This window comes from Ochotona curzoniae, unplaced genomic scaffold (genome assembly GCF_017591425.1).
Source record: "Ochotona curzoniae isolate NIBS_2020 unplaced genomic scaffold, NIBS_Ocur_1.0 contig_291, whole genome shotgun sequence".
In the NCBI taxonomy this organism is placed as follows: domain Eukaryota; kingdom Metazoa; phylum Chordata; class Mammalia; order Lagomorpha; family Ochotonidae; genus Ochotona; species Ochotona curzoniae.
In genome coordinates this window covers 18,092,300-18,115,523 of record NW_024465649.1, presented here as the reverse complement: position 1 = coordinate 18,115,523, position 23,224 = coordinate 18,092,300, and the positions used below count along the sequence as shown (strand labels likewise).

Genomic DNA, 23,224 nt, shown 5'->3' with positions numbered 1-23,224 from the left:
GGCAGAGGCCGCTGAAGAAGCAAAGAAAAGAGAGGCAACAGACAGCCCTTCAGGCTAGCCCCTGTGTGCCTGCCCCGGCACTGTTTAAAATACATGGGCTCCGAGCAAGCCTGGGGAAGAAGGACTGAGAAGTTAGCAGATATACCTCTTGAGCAAGGGACAGTGGGGCTTCCTCAAGGCTGCAGAATCACATGCATATAGATTCTGAGCTTGGGGCTAGGACACGTCTGTCCCCCAACTCAGGGGAGCACCCCAAAAGCCTGGGAAGTAATATGATCTCTCCTAGGCCTCACTTTGCAAGGAGGGTGAGGCAGAATTCCTTCATACAGGGCCCTGTCCCAAGGACTGAGGCTGTGGCTCAGCAAAGGTGGCTGTGCAAAGGTGGTTACTTAGCTGCCAGCATTAGGCAGGACCAGGAGCGAAAGCTCCTGGCCAGGTGACCCTAAAGCAGGGCAGAGCCGGGCAACCAGGAGATGGCCGCCAAGGAAGGAAGCTACCGGTTCCCATCTGGCGCCTGAGAAAGGAGGACATTCCGGAAGGGAGGGGTGGAGTAGCCCGGGCCATGCTCACACTCCCTCCATTTCCTGACAGCAGCAGAGCTGAGCAGCGCTGCCTTGGGTGTGGGGTATCTGTGAGTGGGGTCTTGAAAGTGCTTTAGAGTTCCCATGTGGTACAGCAAAGGCTTGCGGTGACCAGATAAATTAAATCTATTCAACTCACAACCCAGGTATGTGCATTTATTGGGAATCATGCAAGAAAATTCTGCCCAAGATGTTTCCGTCCTTGAGGTCAGAGGTCGCCAAGGAGATCCAGTGGACCAGGTCCAGTTGATCTCCTGAGGGGTGGGAGGAACCCTGTGAGGACCTTGAGGGGTGCGGCGGCCTGGCTCTGTCTGTAGGAAGCGAGGTAGGGCACTTTCCTCCACTCTGGGACTCTGTGGGTCCATCTGCTCAACAGGAGAGCTGGACTCCCACTGGCCTACTCCACACCGATGCTGGAGGACAGAAGCCACCTGCCCTCCTGTCCTGAGGGCTGTGCACTTTGCTTCTGGGGGATGCAGTTTGGCACAGTGCCTGGAGGCTGGCATCAGTAATGCAAGCAGGGAATGAATCAGGGCTGGAGCTCTTGGTGGGGGATGCCGTCGCCCCTAGCCTGCTCTGGGTGCTCTCAATGCCCTGTCGGTCCAGAGGTCAGAACACGTGCTGCTTGAGGCACGTGTCAGGTGCTCCGTGTTCTGGATCTCCCGTGTGCGGAAGAAGAGACAGGTACAAGGAGTTCAGTGACTTGCCCAAGGTGACCGCCAGTAAGTAGTGGGGTCAGGAGTGCAGCTCCAGGAGCCTGGCTCTAGAGTTCTGCCTTTAACCGCAGTGCAGACCAGGAAACTGAGGCTGGGAAGGGGCAGTTACCCAGCGAGCATCACCCAGTGGGGCGGCCAGCGCGGCTGGGACTCGGGCCACGCTGCAGCTCTGGCCACTGAGCGGCGCTGTCGGGGCAGCAGCCCGGCCTTTTCGCCCAGTTCTCGCCCATTTCCAACTCCCACCTCTCCTTCCACGCTCGGGGCTGAGCCGGGCCCAGGGTGACTCGGAGCCCCTTGTTTCTGAGCTCTGGAGAAGCACTAAGAAAAGAACGAGTCGGATCGGGTGGGCAGGAACACAGCTGGCAAGACGGAGCGCACAAGACTAATTCTAGATGCACGAGACCTTGAGCAGTAAAGGGACCATCGGCTTGCAGCTGAGCGCAGGGTTCATCGCGGGAAGTGTCCGGGCTGATGGAGGGGGGGATCTGTCTGAGACCGCCCGGTGGGGCCTGTGGGGCGGGGAGCCCCTGGGTATGACCCGGGCTGAGAGAGGGGCAGAGTCCCAGACTCACGAGGATAACCCGAACGCGTACTTGCGACAAGAGACGTAGATTCACGGAGAGACACACAGGGAGACCGACACCGCGAGTATCAGAGCCCGGCAAGGGCTGCGGGGCCACTGGCCTGCGCCCCAGAAGGCGACCCCGGGCCGCCGCGTCCGTTAGCTCGGGGACCGGCCCGGAGCGGGGGGCGCTGGTCCCGGAGTCTCGCTGCGCGGGGTTGCTCGGCCGACCCCCGCCTGGAGGAGGGACAAGGGGCTCAGGATCTCACCTCTGCGGAGGCTGCAGCCGTCCAGTCGGCTCCTCGCGCCCCGCGCCGTGCGGCTGCGGCCTGCAGCTTCGCGGGCTGCGCTCCCGCAGCGAGGCGTCGGTCGGTCGGTCCCGGCGACTCAGGCTCTCGCGTCGGCGCCCGGCCTTGGGGACACGATGGTGGCCGGTGAGGCGGAGAGGGACTGCCTCCACTTGTCCGAGCTCGGGCGGCTTCCTGAGTCAGCCTTAACACTCCCCCCCACGACCCAGGGCACCGAAGGCGGCGGCTGCGGCGGGCGGGCAGGCCAGCCGACGGAGCGAGGACAGAGGTGCGGGGCCAGGCGAGGACCCGCCTCCAGCCGGCCGAGCCCAGCTCCCGCCGCGGCGGCCGTGTGTTCCCGCCGGGCCCGGGCGCGCAGGCACTCGGCGGCCGCCCCGCCCCGCCCCGCCCCAGGAGCTCCGCCCCGGCCCGCGGCTCTTCCGCCTTGGGCAGCGGCTAGGCGGGAGGGGACGGGCCCCCGCCGCTGGCCACGGCGCCGCACGCGCGCACACACACACACACACACGGGCACGCTCGCGCCCCGGGGTCCGCGCAGCCGGGACCCCGCAGGCTGAGGCGAGGCCCGCGTCCCCGGCTCCCGCGAGGGCGCCACCGCCGCCGCCGCCGCCGCCGCCAGGGGGCGCCGCGCAGCCGGGGACACCCCCCTCCCTGCCCGCCTCGGTCCCCCGCCCCCTCCCCGCCCGCGCGCAAAACACTCCGGACCCAGAGGCGGCGCGGCCGAGCCCGAGCCGCGGCCGGAGCGCAGCCCGAGAGCGGCGGCGGCACCATGACCCTGGGCAGCTGCTGCTGCGAGATCATGTCCTCCGAGAGCTCCCCGGCCGCGCTGTCCGAGGCCGACGCAGACATAGACGTGGTGGGCGGCGGCGGCGGCGGCGGGGGGGAGCTCCCAGCCCGCTCCGGGCCCCGCGCCCCCCGGGACGCGCTCCCCCACGGCCACGAGCCTCCCCCGGAGGAAGCGGAGGCGGACGTCGCCGAGGATGAGGAGGAGTCGGGTGGCTGCTCGGACGGCGAGCCCCGCGCCGTAGCGCCCCGGGGGGCGGCGGCGGCCGCAGGAAGCCCAGGGCCCGGCGCGGCGTCGGCGGCGGCGGCCAGGGGCGCGGCGGGGCCCGGGCCGGGACCGCCGTCGGGGGGCGCGGCGACGCGGAGCCCGCTGGTGAAGCCGCCCTACTCGTACATCGCGCTCATCACCATGGCCATCCTGCAGAGCCCCAAGAAGCGGCTGACTCTGAGCGAGATCTGCGAGTTCATCAGCGGCCGCTTCCCCTACTACCGGGAGAAGTTCCCCGCCTGGCAGAACAGCATCCGCCACAACCTCTCGCTCAACGACTGCTTCGTCAAGATCCCCCGCGAGCCGGGCAACCCGGGCAAGGGCAACTACTGGACGCTGGACCCGGAGTCGGCCGACATGTTCGACAACGGCAGCTTCCTGCGGCGCCGCAAGCGCTTCAAGCGGCAGCCGCTGCCGCCGCCGCACCCGCACCCGCACCCAGAGCTGCTGCTGCGCGGCGGGGCCGCTGCTGCGGGAGACCCCGGCGCCTTCCTGCCGGGCTTCGCCGCTTACGGCGCCTACGGCTACGGCTACGGGCTGGCGCTCCCGGCCTACGGCGCGCCGCCTCCGGGGCCAGCCCCGCACGCGCACCCGCACCCACACCCGCACGCCTTCGCTTTCGCCGCGGCCGCTCCGTGCCAGCTGTCGGTCCCCCCGGGCCGCGCCGCCGCGCCTCCACCCGGACCTCCGACTGCCTCCGTGTTCGCCGGCACAGCCTCGGCTCCGGCTCCTGCGCCTGCCCCGGGGTCCGGCCCGGGCCCCGCAGGCCTGCCCGCCTTCCTGGGCGCCGAGCTGGGCTGCGCCAAAGCCTTCTACCCCGCGTCCCTGAGCCCTCCCGCCGCCGGCACCGCGGCGCTCCTGCGCCAGGGCCTCAAGACGGACGCGGGCGGAGGTGCGGGCGGCGGGGGCGCAGGAGCCGGGCAGAGGCCTTCCTTCTCCATAGACCACATCATGGGCCACAGCGGCGGCGGCGGGACCGCACCCCCAGCCGGAGGCGAGGGCTCCCCGGTGCCTCCGTTCGCGACCGCCGCGGGGGCCGGGGGTCAAGCCCAGGTCTTGGCCATGCTGACTGCCCCGGCCCTTGCTCCGGTGGCCGGCCACATCCGCCTCTCGCACCCCGGGGACGCGCTCCTGTCCTCAGCGCCCCCGTTTGCCGGCAAAGTCGCTGGCCTCAGTGGCTGCCACTTCTGATCGCCAGCGGGCTCTGGGCCAGGTAGGCCCGCACCTCCTCAGCCCTCTCCCTGGCGCTCCTGCGGTCCCAGCGGAACTCAGGGAGTCTTATTATTTATGGAGAGTCCCCGGGCCGGGGGGCGACGCGCGCAAGGAGCCAGCACTTAAGGTTCCACGTCGTCCAGAATGTCGCCCGAGGTTGGGACCAAGCGGGTGTCGCCGCTCAGGGGCGAGGCCCCCATGATCCCACCGCAGCGTAAGGCTGTGAGGGCGAGCGGGGGAAGTCTTTGCTTTTCCCTCCGTGCTGTGCGCCACGAGGCTGTCAAGGGGCAAGAACGCAGGAGTCGGTTGCCCAAGGCCGCGCGGTCCCCCGCGAAAACACCGACTGCGCCGAAAGCTCTCCCGTCTGCCTTCCCTTCGCTCCTCGCTCAACTTACAATTGCTTGTCCAATTTTATAAATTAAGGACGTCTAGTTCCGCTCTGTGCTTCAAAGAAAAATTGATTTTTTTTTTTTTTGCCGGTCTCCAAGGAAGTTCGCACCCCCTGAAGCCTAAGCAGTGTCTACACCAGCGAAGCCGAACGCAGAGGTGAAGCTGGGGGGCTCCGCAGAAACCCAGAGCCCAGGCCACAGCCCACTGAGGAAAAAACCCTGTCTCTTTTGTTTGGGTGCTTCTAAATGAACTGTTCCCCGTTCCCGGGTGGCCGGCGGGGTCCAGCCGTCCACGGCCAGCAGCCCTCTGCCATATTTATTGTAGCTAAAGGCAGTGAGGGTGGGTGGGAGAGGTTAGGCAGGGGTCTGTAATTATGTGTAAATATCTGTACAGCGGGCTGCTTGCCGCCTTCTCTGTCCACTGGCTGTGCGTTGAGTTAGACTTCTCCACCTGGAGCAGACTGTGAAGTCGTCGAATGGTTTGTGTGGAAGAAACGAAAAATCTGATCCCAGTGCCCACCTTCCCCAGCTCCTAGTTGGTGTCAATTGAATAAATGTCTGTGAACTTCCGCAGTCACCAGCTATCTGCTTGCCTGCTCTCCCTCCCTGGTCCCCCTGTGGGGACAGAGAGGCCGGTCCTGTCAGCCCGGTGGCCCAGGCAGATGGAGAGAGCCCCGGACTTATCAGACACCTCGGGAGCCCTGTGGCCTTGGCCTTCAGGTGCTAATGGGGGCCAGGTCACTGGGAAGCCCCTGACCCTGCAGTACTTTCATTTTCATTCTGGTCCTGGGGAAGGGTTTTGCCTGAGCCTGTGCACAAGGATTCTATTTCAAACACACCTGAGTTGGTTGCGTTGGTGGTGTAGTGGTGAGCATAGCTGCCTTCCAAACACGCCTGAGTAGTCTCATCTTTGTCTAGGTTAGATTTTAGGGTGGTGGGTTCGGGGAGCAGATCTGGGTACCTAATGCTTATCACGGTCCCTGTGTTCACTAAATGAGACTTGAGGGCTGGTTGTGTGTCTACAAACGTTCAGTTTTTGGTTCATTTCCGTGTGTGGGTCAGTTCATGGGCTTGTTTTTTGATTTCCCCCCACCTGTCCCGGTGAGCTGTATTTTGGTCTGTCTGTAGTTTTCTTTCTGTGTGCAGGGTTGTGTACCTCTCCATCACTTGTCTCTGAGTGGGAAGAGGCTTCTGTGACTGCACATGGGCCTTAGGAAACCCCTGCCCTGCACACAGAGCAGTTGGAGAGAAGTCCTTGACTGGGGGTCCTGGGAATCCTCCTTCCTGCTGGAGAGGACTCCACATGGACTGTGGCAAAGGAAGGGCCTGGTGTCACACTCCTGTGGGGTGAACTGCCCAGTCCTTGGCACTAGGCTCACAGTGGGCAGCCCTTGCTCCAGGGCAGGTTCACCGGGGCTGGTTGGAGTCTTCCATCAGCCTGTGGGGCCTCCCAGCTCTCCGCCAGTGCCTGGCACTCCCAAGTGGTTAGATCTTCGTTCGGATGAGGTTGCTGCTTTGGAGGAACCAAGGTGGTTGCTCAGCTTTTCTGTCTGTGGGTGCCCCTCTCGGAAGGCAGGGGGAGAGAAGCAGCATGGAGGTGCTGGGTGAGGCAGTTCAGCCTCCACAGGAAACAGACCTATGTTGAGGTGATACAGTGGGGAGAAGGCAGAGAACCAGGCACACAGAGCTTGGAGGTTGGGCAGAGGGAAGCCTTGTTGGCATCTTCAGTTACAACGCTAGCATCATCATCAGCAGCGAGCAGCTGACGAAGGGAAGGAGGAGGTGGACAGAGGCCCCTAGAGAAAGAGGGGAGGAGGCACTGGAGCTGGGGAAGGGTTGTTGAGGCTCCCAGATCTCTCGTGCAGTGGAGGCTGGAGTGTGCTAGGACGGGTAGCTTCCGGCAAAGGAGTGTCCTTCACCTCCATTTTGCCAAAAGCCTAAGAGTGGAGGAGGTGGAAGGCAGTGGGTCCGCTACCCATCGGTGTCCACAGTGGTCCAAGTAGGGTTAAGGTCAATGGTCAGAGATGGGAAAGGTCTGTTTCCCCTGGAAGAATGCTCTCTGGCAGCTGCTCCACTGACTTCCCTAGCTCTGAGTTACATTTCGTTGCTTCTTGGAAGAAAGGTGGATGTGACCATGTTGACTGCCTGTGTGTGCACCAGAACCCTCTGAGTGAAGCATTTTGCAGCTTGGTGACCTCAGTTAACCGTGAAAGTGTCACTTGCAGACAGGAGGTTAGAGGAAGGAAGGGATTTATCACTGAAGCCAAAGCCTGATTATTTCTCTGCAAAAGAAAGCAAACGAAGTCAGCCAGGATTCGCGTGTGATAGTGGGCAGATAGGTAAGATGCTTCCGCAGTTGTAGTGTAGGGTGTGGGCTTCTCTGGGTGTCTGTGAAAATGTGTGTGTGTGTGTGCACGCGTGCAGGCAAGGATCTCAACACACTGCGTGCTGTGTGGGGGGAAGGACCCCTATCAGGAGACAGAAATAGGAGGACTGGAGAACGGGAGAGGAAATGTGAGCCCCCGTTAGAGGGACTTGAAAGGGTCTTGGCAGCCGGGATCCCTGACCTAGATAGACTCTAGTTCCACAATGGATCCGAAGGCCAGAACCGGGCCGCAATGGTGGCTGGGAACTGGGGATCTGAGAGAAGCTGCTAGTGCCCAATGACTTTGGAAGAAAAATAAACAAAAAACAGGGAGAGAGAAGTATTGCGGGAGCCCCAGAGGCTCCAGTGCCCCAGTGTCAGGTAAGCGAGGGGTCTGAAAATCGAAACTCCATTAGGTTGTCTTTCTGGGGAACCTGGAAGGCTGAACCTGGAGGGACTTGGAGTAAGATCTCGGGACCCCCCTCTTCTAGGCTGGAGGGGCTGGGGGCTCCGTTTAAAGGGGGCTCATTTGGGAGCCTATCCTCTGGAGAGGAAACGCTGGCCATCCCACCTGAGCAGCTCCCGCGGAGACAGCAGCAGAAGTTCTGTCTCGAAAGCCCCAACAAGCGGGGACGATAATCAGAAAATATCCAGGGCTCACCTTCATCTCTTCGAGGTGAGAAAAAATCAGGGGGGGTGGGAGTGAAGAATCGGCCTGGAGCTCCGAGAGTGCTGCTCAGAGCGGGCAGTTTAAAGGAGAAGAAAATTGGCGAATTTCAATGGTCAATTTCACTTCATTTCGTTCAATTTCGTTCAATTTCATTCCTTTTCATCCAGCGCCGGGAGGCCCGAGGCCACGAGGAGGGGGAGGGGGGGTCTTTCCGGGAAGAATTTCCCCCGGCTCGCGGGTTTGCTTTCCACGGCTAAGGAAAACAGCCTCAGTTCTCAAACTCCGCCACGCGTTTTGCAACCGTAGCCAAGCGCAAACATTTTATTTCGTGGAAGTCTCCGGTTGGGGTGTTCGAAACACTTCGTTGCGCCTCTTCACGATCCCTTAGCGCAGCCCAATTAAAGCGGTTAATTCTTTTCACCGCCTATTCCTCCACATCTTCTTTCTTTCTCCAGGGTCTCCCCCCCCCCCCGCCTCCGGACCACCCAGGAGCCGGAGTTGAGATGGGGGTGGACACTTCCCCTCCATATCCAATTTGTTCTCATCACAGCGGACGCGTCTTCGTGGTTACAAAGCGCTCCCCCCAACCCCATGATTTTTTCTCCCCTTTTCAAAAACACTTTTTTTCTCTCCCACCCCTTCAAGCAGCAGCCCGCCCTGGGCCCACCCCTCCTAGCTCCGCGCTCTGGTTTATTTAAACTTCGCCTCCTCCAGCGCCGCCGCAGCGCGCACTTAATGAAGTTGAAGGCTCGGTGCGCCGGGGTGAAGAGGGTTTGGGATCTGTTGAAAGGGGCGTTTTGTGACACTGATTGAGGCGGGGGGCGGGGGCAGTCGCGGACTAGACAATGACCGAGCAGGCGGGTTTTCCTGCGCACTGAGTCGGGCGCATAAAGGCGCCGACGCCGTTGAAACGAGGGACTCAGCAAGAGAAAGGGAGAAAAGCTGTGGAGTGCGGAGCGTGCCTCGGGAGCTTTGGTGCTGAGGGGGGAGGGGGAAGGGGGCGGCTTGCCCTGCTTCTTCACCGACCCAATTCGGAGTTTACTTTGAACCTTGCTCGTCCCGCTCCGGGGAAGCTAGGCGAGCTCGGGTTTGCGCCTCAGTTCTCCCAACGCGCTATTCAAAATGTTGTCTGGGCTGGGTCCTGGTGAAGGCGTCCAGGAGAGCCAATCCCGAAGGCGAGACCCAGTCCACTTAAGTTCCTGGGGCTCGGCTGTGCGGTTTCGGGAGAAACGGAAAGAGAATGAAAGGTGGGCACACCGATCCGAGAGGGTCGTTCAGCTTTCCAGGTGCTTCACCCATCTGGGAGTTGGAAAGCAAAACACGTGTTGAAGGGACGTTTGGAGTGGAATTGTTCTGTTAAATCGGCGTCGATACGAACCCAGAGAGAAATTACAGGAGGATAGAGGCTCCCGGGTTGGGTTTCGGGAAGGAGTGTTTCAGCGGGCTGATGGGCGCGGCGCGGCGCGGGGCGGAGCTGCACCGCCTCCTTTCCTGGCCGCGCGAGCTAGGGCGCCCGGAGCTGCGGCCGCTCAGGAGGCCTGGGGCTCCGGACTGCCGGACGAGGGAGCCGCTGCTCCGGCGCGCTCTACCGAGGGACTCCGCGCCGACCAACACCCTCCGGTGCTGGCCGACTGTCGCTGCACTGTCAGCCCTGAGTCCCCGGCCTTGCCATGTGCTGTCTTTTCGCCCCACGCGGACTCGGAGCGGAAGTCGCTCGCGATCCGTGACTTTGCGTTCTTCCAGGCTGCAGGGCACTCTGTTGGTGTCTTTGTCCTGGCACGCCAGCCTCCTAGACGAAATTTCGTCGTCCTAGCTGGGGTCGCTGGAGCGCCAGTTTTCACAGCCTCCCCCCGCCCCCTCCCCGTCCCGCCCACGAGACACGCGGCTCCCGAGGAGGTCGCAGCAGATCCGGCACGCGCGCGGCTCCAGGGGATGCGCTCAGCCGCGGCTGCTGGGACCCGCGCGTTTTCCCCCCGGGAAGCCGGGGCCTGAGAGGGCTGTGCCATTTCTCCATATGTTGGAAAATTGCTAGGGGGCTGGTCTGACATATGGGGCGTCTGGGTGGGGGTTTCTGTCTACGCAGGCAGAAGAATCTTCGGTCTGGAAGGGAAGATCATTTGGAATAAAAACGGAAAATCCGTCTCTCCGATCCCTTACAATTCCTTGTGGATCCAAAAAGTGTATTTCAAGTCATCTGTGTAGGCATTGCCAGACCGCGTGTGAGGTTCGGTGGAGGAAACGCGTGGGGGCGGGGGGTACAGGAGGCGACTTTATTGTTCCAGTTAATTCGCTGCGGCTCACGGAGGAGCCCCAGCCCGCCCGTTCTCAGCTCTCCGAGCAGGTGTCGGTACCCCAAGGATCTCACCCCTCCTTTTCAGATGCAGATGTACCGGACCCTGCCTGTACCGACTCCTACCCCCACCCTGGATGTGTAGTCGCCCTCCTCCGCTCTCTGCCAGAGCCTTTCCTCGGTCACCTCTTCTCAGGCGTTTCGGATTCGCGCTCCTGCTGCGAGTCGCGTGCAGATGATCCGCCTTTTTGGGTTAGATCTCGTCTCCCCGCAAGTGACTCGGATGCAGGAGGGCAGCTATTGGGGTTATCGCTTAAACTAGATGGTCCCCCGGACCCAGGGAAGGAAAGGAGCAGGCCGAGGTGTTACGGAGCGTCCTACGGTCCGGTACGAAGCTGCAAAGGGGAGTCTAGGAGACGAACTCCCGGGCCAGCGATGCTGTGGGGCCGGCTTGACCCTCAGCTCACAGGGACCCGGCCGCTCCTGCCAGTGTGTCTCGGGGAGAACGTCTCTTCGCAAACCCCGCCTGGACAGCTGCGAAGCTTGGCCGCGTTCTAATGAACGCCGAGCTGGTTCCGTTCGGTCCTGCTGCAGACCCCAGAGCAGCGCAGCGCGAGGTCATACCTGCCCGGGGGCCGACCTGATAGGCGAAGAGTGTAACTGCCCGCCGCCACGAGAGATGTCTTTCTTGGATAGCTGGCTCCCTCTCTCAGCTCCGGCTTTTCCAGGGCTTCCTATGCAGGGTATTGTCCTGGAGGCGCCAGTGGGAAACCTAGCCTAGCAGTATAGGGCAGCCGTTGAAGATGGAAGGAAAAGCAAAACAAGCAAGTATAACCGTGTTTTGAGTAAAACAAAAACAAAACAAAACAACAACAAAAACAACCAAGGGAGAGGTCAGTATGTAAAGGTTTAAGTTTAAAGACGAGACTTTCTGTCTGGTGCTGGTGGTCACAGGGTCACAGCCCAGAGGTGTGTGCGTGCTTTGGGGGTTTAGAGAGGGAAGGGGATGGATGTTGGTGTGCTGGGGCTCCTGAGCTGAATTGTGTGCAAGATTATGCATATGTATGCGTGTGTGTTGGTGCATAACAGTGTAGGTCCTCAAGTGTACTGAGGTGGTTTGGGTGGCTTGAACAGATGTGGGGTGGGTGTGGGTGGGGTGCATTGGGGTGGGAAGCTTAGGAATGGGTCCCTGCAAGAGTGGGGAGACCTGAGTTCCGAGCCTTTTCCTTATTTCCTTAGCAAGGACTGTAACCTTTACATACCCTCCCAACTTTCTTCCCCTCTGCAGACGAGCCTGAGGAGTCCCCGGCACAGGGCAAAGCTGGTGAGAGGCACTGGAGCTCGCTGACTTCCTCCCTCCCCTGCCCTGTCCAGGCTCTCTGCAGCCTGCCTGGGCTCACGCTCCTCCGTAGAGATTCAGAATAAACGAGAGGCTCTGTTGTCCCGCCCGGACTTTGTCTGCAGCCTGGTGCTTCCGGGCTCCTTGTCTCCAGCTTGCACGGAGGGACCTGACCGTCGGGGCTGCCTGTCTTTACAGCTTTCCCTTATGTCCCCAGGAGACAGGTGCATACTGTGGAGTCCCAGACTGGGACTCCCAAGCTGGCAGCTTGCAGGGTGTCTGTTTTAGCTGGGAACATAGGTCTAGAGAAGGACCAGCAGATCCTGGGAGTAGGGGGGCGGGGATCTGCAGGATCCAAGGACAGAGCAGGGATCCAGCAGCCATTATACAACAAGGAGGGTGATCCAGCTGTTCACTAGGCAGACATCTCCTTTTGACAGACATCATCATCAACTCTGGAGGCTTCTGAATCCCCCTTTGGTTCCAGAAGCAGGAGAGCGGAGGGTAGGCATCCAGGCGCAATAGAGCAGACACTTTTCTGGGTAAAGGAGAGAGACCATCTGGAGGTCTTCAGTGTGGAAGATTGCCACGGAAGGGAGGAAGTGCCAGGCAGTGTGTGTGTGTGTGTGTGTGTGTGTGTGTGTGTGTGTGTGTGTGTTGCTCCCGTCAGTATGGGTTTCCAGGTGCAGGAGGTCTGGAGCCAGCAACCTGTTTGGAGGCCTGGAGGATTTAGGGGATGGGCAGGCAGGGGTCAACGTCAGAATTTGCTAGTAAATTGCCTCTTCTGCTTTGATTTTTGGAGGAGGCAGTGATTTTCCTCCCGATGGCTTCTGTGAATCCCCTTGACAATCTGTCCTCCAACTGGCCCACCCCTGACCACTCCAAGCTTGAGTAGAGAATAAAGGAAGAAAATCTGGGCGCTCCATTCCACAGGCAGCCGTGGCTATAAATATGGGTCTGATATGCTGACGTGGCTTCAGGGAAGGTACGGGGGTGCGGGGAGGTTAAGTGTAGGCCAAGTGTGTGCCTGCCTTCTGGGTCTGGGGTCAGTAAATGCCCCCCTCCCCCTCTCTCTACCCCAGGACTTCTACTGTAGGCTATAAGCCTGACAGCTGGTCTGGTTCCCTTTCTAGATCCTCAGAGCTTCCATGAGGGCTCCTAGGTTTACTCCTCACCAGGCAGAGCTCTAGAGGAGAGGGATGGCCAAGTCTCTGGGGCAAGAGTCCCTGGTTCTGCCTGGATCTGCCTCCTTGGAGAAGGGGCTGAGGGTGAGTGAGCAGGAGAGTGGGTGGCCTCAAAGTGCTGAGCCCTTTCCTGGGTCTGGGTGGTGTGATGCAAGGGGGAACGGGAACCTCTCCCTTGCCTCCTTTTATTTCCTGTATACTGGTCCCCTCCCCTCTGCTGCAGCTTTCCAAGCATCTCTGCTAAGAGGTGATGCTGGGAGCAGGCAGGAGCGGCAAAGCACCTCACGGGAGCTGGAGGACTGCACGTGGAGAAGTGGGGAGGGTCTGGGCTCCGCTTCCTTCTCAGACATCTTCACCGTAGGCCAAACTTCAGAGTTTCCGAGTTTGTAGCAGTGTTGTCGCTGGACATGTTGAAAGTCTGGGGGAGGTGGACAGCACCCTGAGAGATGAGTGGGTAGAATGGGTGTGGGTGAACCTAAACCCCAAAAGGATAGGGTGGGGCCAAGGGGAAGGGCCAGGCTGTGTGACAGCTTTCCTGGGTTGTGTTTTCAAAGAGACACATCTCCTTTCCACCCACATTGTCTCAGATCCTGGGTCACAGTCGAGTCACAGACAAGCTCTTCTGCGCAGTGCACTCTGATCGGAAACATACCGAAAATGTGTGCAAAGAATATTCAGAAGCAGTTGTTACTCCTGGAGGGCAAGTATCCCACTCAAGGGAGCAGAACCCAGGACCTAGGTTCCTGAAACCCTCCCCCACGATGGATCCAGAGTGCTGGCACGGCCCAGCCACCTGGGGGCGCCTCTGGTCCCAAAGTACCCAGAGCTGTTCCTGAGCTAGAAGCAGCTGACCAGTCCCTGACCCCGGTGACCCTGCCCAGCCAGGGCAACCTTTCCACTAGAGGCTGGCCCTGCAAATCGGCACAGCCTTGTTCCAGTGCTGGATGTTCTGGCTCCAAAAGGATGACCTCAGCCAACGGCATAGTGGACCTGGTCCAGCGCCAACAGGGCTGATCCCAAACGGACTGGAGCTGATCCCGTGCTAGGGAGCTCTGTGTCCCCACTGGCCAGGCTCACCATGCACAGATAGGTACTAAGGCTGTGCTGCACTCATCCTAGTTCCAGGCCCCAGAGCTCTTGCACCCCAGCAGGCTGCCCCTGCTACCCCCAAGCTGTTCTAGTCCTCTCTTCCTCTGACAGTTCTGGATACCTGGGTAGACAGGAGGCTGCCACAGTTCAGTGCCTAATAGGAGGTAGGGTGTGGGGAGGGAGGTGTCCTCAGGGGAAACTTAGTGGAGTGCGGCTGGGGCATCTTGGATGCCCTCCTATGGCTGTGCCCACCCCTGCACCAGGGTTCACTGTGGAGCCACCTTCTCTGTCTACACTGGCAGCCTTAGTTTTGTAGTACTCTCCTCCCTGGGACCCATCTACCACTCTGTCCAACCGAACGAGCCTGTTGCCAGGCTGCCCTCCCTGCTGGGCTGTCCTTCCTCACTCACTCATTAGTTTTACTCCATGTCTGCAGTCTTTGGTCACCTAACTTGAGCCTTTTCTCTGCCCTCCATGGAAAATGCAGGGCTGAACAAAGCAGAGGTGACTCCTGTCATCAGGACAGTGACAAGCCAGTGGGGAAGAAGGCACACACACATGTCTAATTGAAGCTGGCCTTTGGGCTCTGCGAGGAGGAACGCCTTGGCTTTGAGACACAGTAGCTGCAGGATGTAGTTCACAGGGGGGCCATTCACTCTCTGACTCTGCAAGCTGGGCTCTGTTGAGGGGAGAGGGCGTTACCACCAAGCTCCATTCCATTTGAGTTCTGGCCACCAGGCTTGCCAGTCCCTCACCTCCCATTATCTGTCCCCAAGAGCTTGTGGTGGTATGGCCGACCCTGGATGGAGTCAGTCTGTATTCTGACTCCCAGAGCAGCTGAGGCCCCTGTTACAGTCCCCAGGCCCTAGGGGGTTGGAAAAGGTAACCAGCCCTATACAGCAGGCTGTGAAAGCCAGGCTGGCTTCGGGATCTACACCAGCTCTTGACTCGCCTTACCCAACATGTTGGTTGGCACTAGAAACAGCTGTTAAAAGAACCTAGGAGTCTACCCATGAATGAGTCCAAGGCAGAAGATTATATGTCCATGGGTCTAATTTTCTCTTCTCCCCCCTTCTATCTGGTTTGTTTCATGTTCAGGTTTTATCTCTGCCTTGGGCTGCCTGTCATTCCCACCCTGCCCTCAGACTGGGATCAGGTCCTATCTCTCAAGTTCCTATAATTTTCAGTGCATTATTTTCTGCCTACTGGTCTACCTCCCTCCCTAGACTGTATTGGGAGCTTCTTAAGGGCAGGAACTCTTTTGATGCATCCCTCTGCTCCTAGTGCTCAGCCCAGGGTCTCCACCAATGCCTTGTCTTGCTCAAAGGCAACGGAAGTTATGCTGCTCTGGAGTACAAATCTTAGCAGAGCTTTGAGGTGCTCTGGTGTGGGGGATTTGGGGTGGTGGTGGTAGGAAGCAGAGTGGGAGCAGCAGGGTCCAGAGCAGGAGCTGGGGGCCTCTGACTGTCCCTGCCCCAGTGCTCCAGGAAACCAGAGCTTGACTCTGGCTTGTTTCCACTGCCGCCATAAAAGGAACTTGGTGTAGGCATGCACTGAGAGGAGGGGACGAGGGAACCGATTCCCTGGTACCCCAGACCCCAGACACAGCAGCTGTCAGGGTGTCGGGGTTTGGGGATGCAGACTTGTGCTCCAGGGCTGGGTAAAGGCTCCTTGGGGGATGGGGTGCAGCAGGAGGAGTGGCTTCAGGGATGTCACACCCAGAGGCGGACTCACCCACAATTGGTATCTTCTACTAGAGTGTGAGAGGGCTTTTGTTTTAATTCCATTGTGACTGCTAGTCTGGCCAGACCACCAAAATGACAGCGGTCTCCCTTTATCTGCAGCGGCCCCATTCCAAGACCCCCAGTGATGCCTGAACTCATGGATGGTACCAGACTCTATATGCACTATGTGTTTTCTACACATACATGCATAGACCTTTGATAAAGCTTAGATTGTAAATTAAGCACAGTAGAAGATTAATAATAATAGCATGATAAAAGACCAACAATGATAATATAATAAAATGAGTCAGCTATGATATTATCCAGCAATTCAATTCATCAGAAGTTCTGAATTGCTTATTTCTGGAATTTTCCAATGAACATTTCCAGACTGCGGTGCCTGGGGGTAACCGAGACAGAGGTTGTAGAGATCTGGAGAGGGATGAATTCTGCTTGTAAATCCAGACTGGGCAGAGAGCTTCCGCGAGGAGAGGCTGGGAAGCACTAAGAATGTTATCCTAGACTCCCATATTTTCCTTAAATGTACAGATGCTGCGTGGACCTGGGCCTGGCTGTTGGGTGACAGAGCTGAGCCAGGCAGGTGCTTCTCTCTTTTGTCTACCCATCTGCTTCCTTTGCAGTGGCCGAGTAGCATCCCAACATCAGGACTACTGCAGGGGCAGGGCATAGGCTGGGGAAGAAGAGGGAGTTTATTCAACTTCCTCCCGCTGGCGAAGCTCACAGTCCCGTGTTCAAAACAGAGGCAGTCAAGTCCGTGAGGGAGGAAGAGGCATTTGAGCAGAGCTTTGGAAGTTGGGAAAATGTGCAGAGCAGGTTGGATGTGAGGGGAGACCGTTGTAGTCTGTACGCTGTAAGTGAGGGCATTTTTAGGGGAGCTTAGAGTGTGCCCTATGCGAATTTCAGCTGCAGGACCACCCTGCTTCCTCCCTGTCTTCACACAGCTCCCTGGGTGTGGTATGTGGGCTTCAAGGCAGTCGCTGGGACTGGTGCCATGCTGTAGTGGGTTAAGCCTCCTCCTGTGGTGCTGGGATCCCATGTGGGTGCCGGTTTATATCTTGGCTGTTCCATTTCTGGACCAGTAACCTGCTTGTGACCTGGGAGAGCAGTGGAGTAATGGCCCAAGTCTTTGGCTTCCTGCACCCACATGTGAAACCCAGAAGCTCCTGGCTGCTGACTTCAGATTGGCTTAGCTCCAGCCATTGGGGAGTGAACCAACAGATGGCAGGTCTTTCTCTAGTCTCTCCTCTCTATAGTTCTGCCTTGCCAATAAAAAAAAAAAAATCCCAGTCATTGACCAATAACTGATTTTTCCTCTTAGCCTAAATGTCACCTGAGTGATGTTGGTGGTCGGGGAGGCACTTGGTTCCACATGGTGATTCAGAGACTAGGGGCCTTGCCTCCATTGGTTCCACCATTCTCTAGGGTTTGAGTTGCTGCTACTTTTTTTTTTTTTTTTTTTGGCGGGGTGGGGGATGCTTGTAGGCCACGTTGGGCAGAGTAAGGTGGCCTATGGATCTCTAACAAAAGACTTAATTACATTGAGAGTCAGGTAGTCATGTAAACCTAGTTTCAATATTCTGAGAATACTTCCTGTGATAAGATGACAGTGATATAATAGCAAGTTAAATAACATACAGCAGTGGGATTAGCAATTTCGAAGTGTACTGAGCGTAAACGACCTTCTGATACTTTTTGCAACCATTTAACATACTATAGAAAAACATCTGCAGTGTCTATGCATGGCAATATTACACCTGTGGAGACTGCTTCTGTGGTTGAAATGGAATACAAGGCTGAGTTTTTACTTACAGTTTGTGGAAATAAAAGTGAAAGATCTTCCCACCCAAATTTGTGAAGGTCATAATCAACAACTTCTATCAGTTCACCCAGAGGGCTGCGTCCCCAACTCCAGACTCTTGACATTTTCCACTAGAACTGCTTAATTAAGTGTCTGAGAGGGAGGAAGGGGGAGAGAGAATAGAAGGATTCTCGGGCAGACGTTTTGGGTCACTCTGGCCACCTGTGTGGTGGCCCAGTGGTTTCAGCTGCCTCCTAAGACAGCAGCATCCCGGACTGGAGTGCCAGTTTGAGACCTAGCTGCTCTGTTTCCCAGTCACTCCTTGGGGTAGGCCTGGGGAGGCAGTGGAGAGTATTTCAAGTGCTTGGGCCCGTGCCACTCGTGTAGAAGCCCAGCCCATGGAGTTCCTGGCTGCTGGCTTTGACCTGCCCCAGGGAAGTGAACCAGGGGATGGAAGATCGCTTTCTGTTTCTCCCTCTGTTTCTGTCACTATACCTTTTAAATACACTTTTTTTTTTTTTAAAAATTGTGAAATCAGATATACAGAGAGGAGGAAAGATAGAATGGAAGATTTTCTGTCTGTTGATTCACTCCCCAAGTGGCTGCAATGACTGGAGCTGTACCCATCCAAAGCCAAGAGCCAGGAGCTTCTTCTAGGTCTCCCACATGAGTGCAGGAACCCAAGGCTGTGGGCTGTCCTTGACTGCTTTTCATGCCACAAGTTGGGAGCTGGATGGGAAGCAGGGCTGGCAGGATTAGAACCGGCACCTATATGGGATCCTGACACGTGCAAGGTGAGGGCTTTAGCTGCTAGGCCACTGCACTGGGCCTTCAAGTACACTTTTAAAACAATCCTTTTTAGGGAGGAGCCAGATCTGGAAGGGCATGAATATCTCTTCTGGCCTTGTTTCTCGGCCAGAAGCCGGTTGTGTGGCTCCAGCTCACTGCACGAGAGGCTCGGACAAGTGGTCTAGGTGTGTATGCTGGGGTTGGTAACCACACAGTGCTGGTGCTGGGCAGGTGAGTGGCTAGGACTGTCTTTGTTGGGAAATGAAGGCTACCAGGTCTGTGTCTCTTAGAGGAGAGAAGGTCAGAAGCTTCGTTTATTCCACCTGGCTTATTCACCTTCAGGCACCGAGATCTCCAGGCTGCAGTTGGTGCTGAGTGGCTCACTGGCCTCTTCCCCTTCTTGAACCTCCAACCCCCCTGCTGTGTCCTATCATACTTACTTATTTTTTTTAAAGTTTCATTTATTTATTCACAAAGCAGAGTCAGAGCGAGAGAGAGAGGGAGAGGAGACAGAGACATGCACACAGTCCTTCCATTTCTTGGGTTACTCCTCAGACAGCTGCAACAGCTAGGGCTAGGCCAGGCAAAAGCCAGAAACCTGATACCCCATCAGGGTCTGGGAACCCCACATGGGTGTCTGGGAACCAACATCCTGTGCTTTCCTGGGAGCATTAGCAGGGAGCTGGATCAGAAGTGGAGCATCTGCAATTCAAATCAGGGGTCATATGGGATGCTGCCATTGCAGGCAGTGTCTAAAGCTTCTGTACCACATTGCTGTCCTCTGGCCAACTTTGTTTAGAGAGGTGACTCAGAGCAGCCTTGGCTTCCAGTGGGCAGACCTGCCCTGCAAAACAGCACTCTTCTGTCTGCCTTCTTTCTCTTCCCACAATCTATGGGCAATAATAATATCTTCCCTGGGGGTACATGGGTGCAGGAACCCAACCCCTGAATTATCACTATTGCCTCTGGTCTGCATTGCAGGGACCTGGAGTTAGGAGCTGGAGCCGTGAGTGGACCCCAGGCACTTCTATATGGGATGTAGATGTAGGCATTCCAATCATTGTCTTAAGCATACACCCCCAGGAGCACTTTTTTTCTATTTTTAAAAAGTTTATTTACTTATTTTTATTTCTTTGAAAGCAGAAGGACAAGAGAAAGCGAGAGAGAGAGAAAGAGAGAAAGAAGAAGGAAGAGGAGGAGGAGGAAGAGTAGGAGAAATCTTTTCTATTCTTAGGTTCACTTCCTAAATGTCCCTGTAGAACCAGAAGTGTGCCAGGTTCTAGCAAGGTGCCAGCAACCCCATCTGTGTCTCCCATATGGGTAGCAGTGATCCAAGCACTAGACCTTTCACCCACTGCCTCCCAGGAGCATCAGCGAGAAGCTGAATTGGAAGCAGAGATGGGACTTGATCCCAGGCCCTTGAACGTGGGATTAGAGCATCCAAGTTGAGGCTTAAGGTGCCACAGTGCCTGTCCCCAGGCCTAGCTTATCATCACTATGCTGGAGAGAACCTACTGTTCCGGAGTTCTACCCTTTACTTTGTCTGCAGTCCAGCTCCCCTTCATGTTTGCTCCTCAGCCTTCTCAGCCATCCTCTTCTCCCCTTGGATGTTTCTTTGTGTCTCTGTTTATCCTTCTGGCCCCATTCTGTGCCCTGCCTAAATCTCCTTGTTTTTTTTGCAGGACCTAATCTCCACAGGACGGCAGCTGCACAGGGTTCCTGCTTGGCCCCAGCTCTCTCTGTCACTTGCATACCCTGGTGCCTTCTTGGCAACCTCACAACAGTGCCTCCAAGAGGGGGCTGAAGCTGGCCCTGCTCTGCCAGGCCGGAGGCCCAGTATGGCCCTTTTGGGGCTGAAAAGTGTGTCCTAAGAGACTCCCCTCCTGGTCAGCTTCCGGGGCTTGTGTTGTCCCCATGAGGACCACATAGAAATGCTACCCCCATTTGGGCCAGTGGGCCCTAGGTGCTTCCTCTGCCCTCCTCCTTCCTCTCCCTTCTCCCCTGCTCCCTGTGTTCTCTCTAGTGGAGGGGGACTTGGGGCTTGGGTTTCGGGGATGTAGGGAGGGCACTGGCTCTTGGACAGTTGCTCAGGGGGCAGCTTTACTCTGCAATGACTGCCTGGGGAGAAGTCAGAGCAACCCAACCTGGTTAGGTCTGTTCTGTGCAGATGCGTGGAAGCAGCCTGCTGGTGTGCAGGCATACACGCCAGCCTGGCACAGGGATGGAGAGTCAGGGTTTAGGTAAACACACCAGCATGTCAGCACATACAGGTTAAGGTAGATCCATGTGACCACTGCACTTAGCACAAGGAAATGAAAAAACATGTGTTTAGCATTTATCTGGTTGCCCTAATGCAGAGTTGAGTATGTGGATAATTTTCTGATAGGTAATTATCTTGGAAGAGCCTATTTCCGGGGACATGGACACTATTAGCTGGCAATGCCTTCTTTGTGAATTGTGTCTTCTATACAGGGTCCTCAGCCTTATATACAGGGTCCTTTGTGAATTTTGTCTTTACAGGTTTCTAGCAAGGTGCCAGTAACCCTATCTGTGCTACTCACATGTGACACAGAGGGTGTGAAATGGGAGTGTGTGAGGCACATCATGTGTGTTGGCAGGTGTATCTTCCCCAGAGGATGGAGAAGGTTCTTTCTTTGCGATGGGTCTCTCTCTCTCCTCTCTCTCTGTACGTAGGTGTGTCTGCTGGTGTGCTGGGCCCATGTGCATGGGTGTACGTGCCTGGGGTTGGCAGCAGAAGTGTTCAAGCTTCAGGAGCAGCGGAGAGGCAGCTAGCCGGGCTCTTGGGAGACACTCATGTGTGAAGAGCTCCGTGTTGGAAAGCGGCTGTTTAACAACTCGAGCATCGAATTATAGCCCACGTGGGCAGAGGTGTCAGCGGTCGCTGGTTGCTGTAAATACTTCAGTGCAATTGACAGCAGCTTGTGAAGGCCTGAGTGACATGATGGGGGGTGGGTGCAGAGGAGGGGCAGCGCCTCCTGTAGGGACCCTTGGGCTTGTGGTTCTGTCTGCTAGATCTAGAGCTAGTGGTGTTGGCTATGTCATCGGGGAGCAGCAGGCCTGGATTTGGGTGGGCTTTAGAACTAGATCTGTTCTAAATAATCCACCAGCTGCAGCTGAGCAACCTTGTGTGAATGACTTAGCTACTCTGTGCCTCAGTGTCTCTTTCTGGAAAAAAGCCCCTGAAACACACAGGTCATCATACCCTGAGAGACTTTTGTGAGGAATTATCGAGACGTCTTTCATCTGAAAGCACTTGTGGTTACACGGGCATCAGCTTTTATTGCCTTGTGTGGGATAATGCGTGAGAATTAACACAGTGCCACTCTCGCAGGAAGCCCTCAATAAATGTTAGCTAATGTTGTTAGCCTATTGCTATTGCTATTGTCTTCCTAAGCCTGGACCCATAGCTGGGGCTGCAACAGCCCTTCCAAATATGCATGGAAAAAAAGACTTCCCAGCGCGCAGCCAGTGGGTCTTTGTGGGTTTTCACAAGAAGATGTTTTTAGTTTTCAGTCTTTCAGAGAATCCTGCTGGACAGGATCTGAGACTGAGAGAGTGTGCCTGCGGAGCCTGGACCCTCTTGCCTTCCTTAGTGCCTTGGCTGCCTTCTTGAAAAGTCCTGTGCAAATGGATTTTTGCAACTCAATCCCATTTAAAATGCACTCACAGGATGGAGGGCTTAAAGGGACCCTGTGGCGAATTCCTTTGTAAAGCAAGGAATTGCCCGAGTGTATCTATTTTGCAAAAGTACAGATATTTACAAAGTAGTGATAGTGAAGATTTCTTGCGTGCCTACTATGTGTCAATTACTTAGTGTCTGCTGTTTAAACTTAGACACACCACAAGTACATGGGTCAGCATTCTAATGTTCCTGAAGGTGAAATCAGTGTGCAGAGGGTGGTGCCCCCTTCTACCCTGGAGTGTGACACAGCTGGGACAGGAACCTGCCAGGAATTCCTCCATGGCCTCCCCCACTCCTCTTCTCCATGACCGCCTTCATTTCTCTGCAACCACAGGAGAATCTCTATTTTACATTTACTGCAAAGAGGGTAGTCCACAACCTCAGCGACCCACACTGGGATTGCACACCATGCTTTTGCTTCATCTAACCTTACCTTGATCGATTGATTTGAAAAAGAAACAGAGACAGAGATCTCTCATCTGCTGGTTCATTCCCCAAATGCCTGCAATAGCCAGGCCTGGGCCAGGCCAAAGCCAGGAACCCAGAGCTCCGCCTGAGCTTCACTGTGGGCCTAGGACTCAAGTACATGAGCCGTCACCCTGACTATCAAGGTCTGCATTTGCAGAAGGCCGGAAGGAGCAGTAGAGCTAGGATCAAACTCGGGCACTGTTGATATGGGAAAGCTATGTAGGGACCACAGTTGGGAGTCACAGGCTGTAAGTCACCTGGTCCTCCAAACTGCCCCCTCTTCATGTAACTCGATCCTTGTACTTGTCCATCTAACCATCCCTTCCTGCTTCACCAGGGACCCAGGAGGGAGGCCCCATATGATTAGCTACTCCCTTTCTGTCCTCTTTAAGAGGCCAGTGATCGGGAGGGGTCTCTTCTCTCTGCTTCCCCTCCCCTTTCTCCCCTTTTCGGCTCACTCCCTACCTAGGCCTGTGTGTGTGTGTGTGTGTGTTTGCTTTCTCATCTTTTAAATACACTTTATCACTTTGTGCACCAAACATGTGCCTCTACTTAGAATGTTTCTCTAGGTAGGAGGCAAAGACTTGGAAGGAAAGCTAAACCCCACTTTCTCCACTTCATTCTGCTGTGGGATGCCGGTGTCCCAAGCAGTGCCTCAATTGTGCCAAGCTGTGCCAAGCACACCGGCTCCTTCATGAAGCTTTTGAAGGCTCCTTGTATGCTGCATGTATTATCACTTCCTGTAAGTGAATGTTTTCTGCTACATTTCTATGGTAAGTTATGGTGAGATGGAGATTGGTCTTCTGAGAGCATCGCTTGCACTGCTGGCTCCCTCCTACACCAGCAGCTGTTCTTCACAGCTTGAGTCATTTGACAGTTGTTAGAGTATTTGCTTTCTTTGATAAGGAGGCACTGAATCTTTCACAGCTAATGATTGTGGCAAGAGTTAATAATGTGACCGTGACCTA

General features: G+C 56.5%; 1 protein-coding gene across 1 annotated transcript; it reads left to right on the top strand.

Moving 5' to 3' along the window:
* The first annotated feature begins 2,933 nt into the window (after window positions 1-2,933).
* Window positions 2,934-4,406, top strand: FOXD2 (forkhead box D2). Its single transcript, XM_040978684.1, has one exon. It carries the CDS (start codon window positions 2,934-2,936, stop codon window positions 4,404-4,406), a length of 1,473 nt encoding a protein of 490 aa, XP_040834618.1.
* The last annotated feature ends 18,818 nt before the right edge of the window (window positions 4,407-23,224 follow it).

Bases quoted from the DNA above. Each gene is read 5' to 3' on its own strand.
- FOXD2 (XM_040978684.1), top strand. From the start codon at position 2,934: ATGACCCTGGGCAGCTGCTGCTGCGAGATCATGTCCTCCGAGAGCTCC.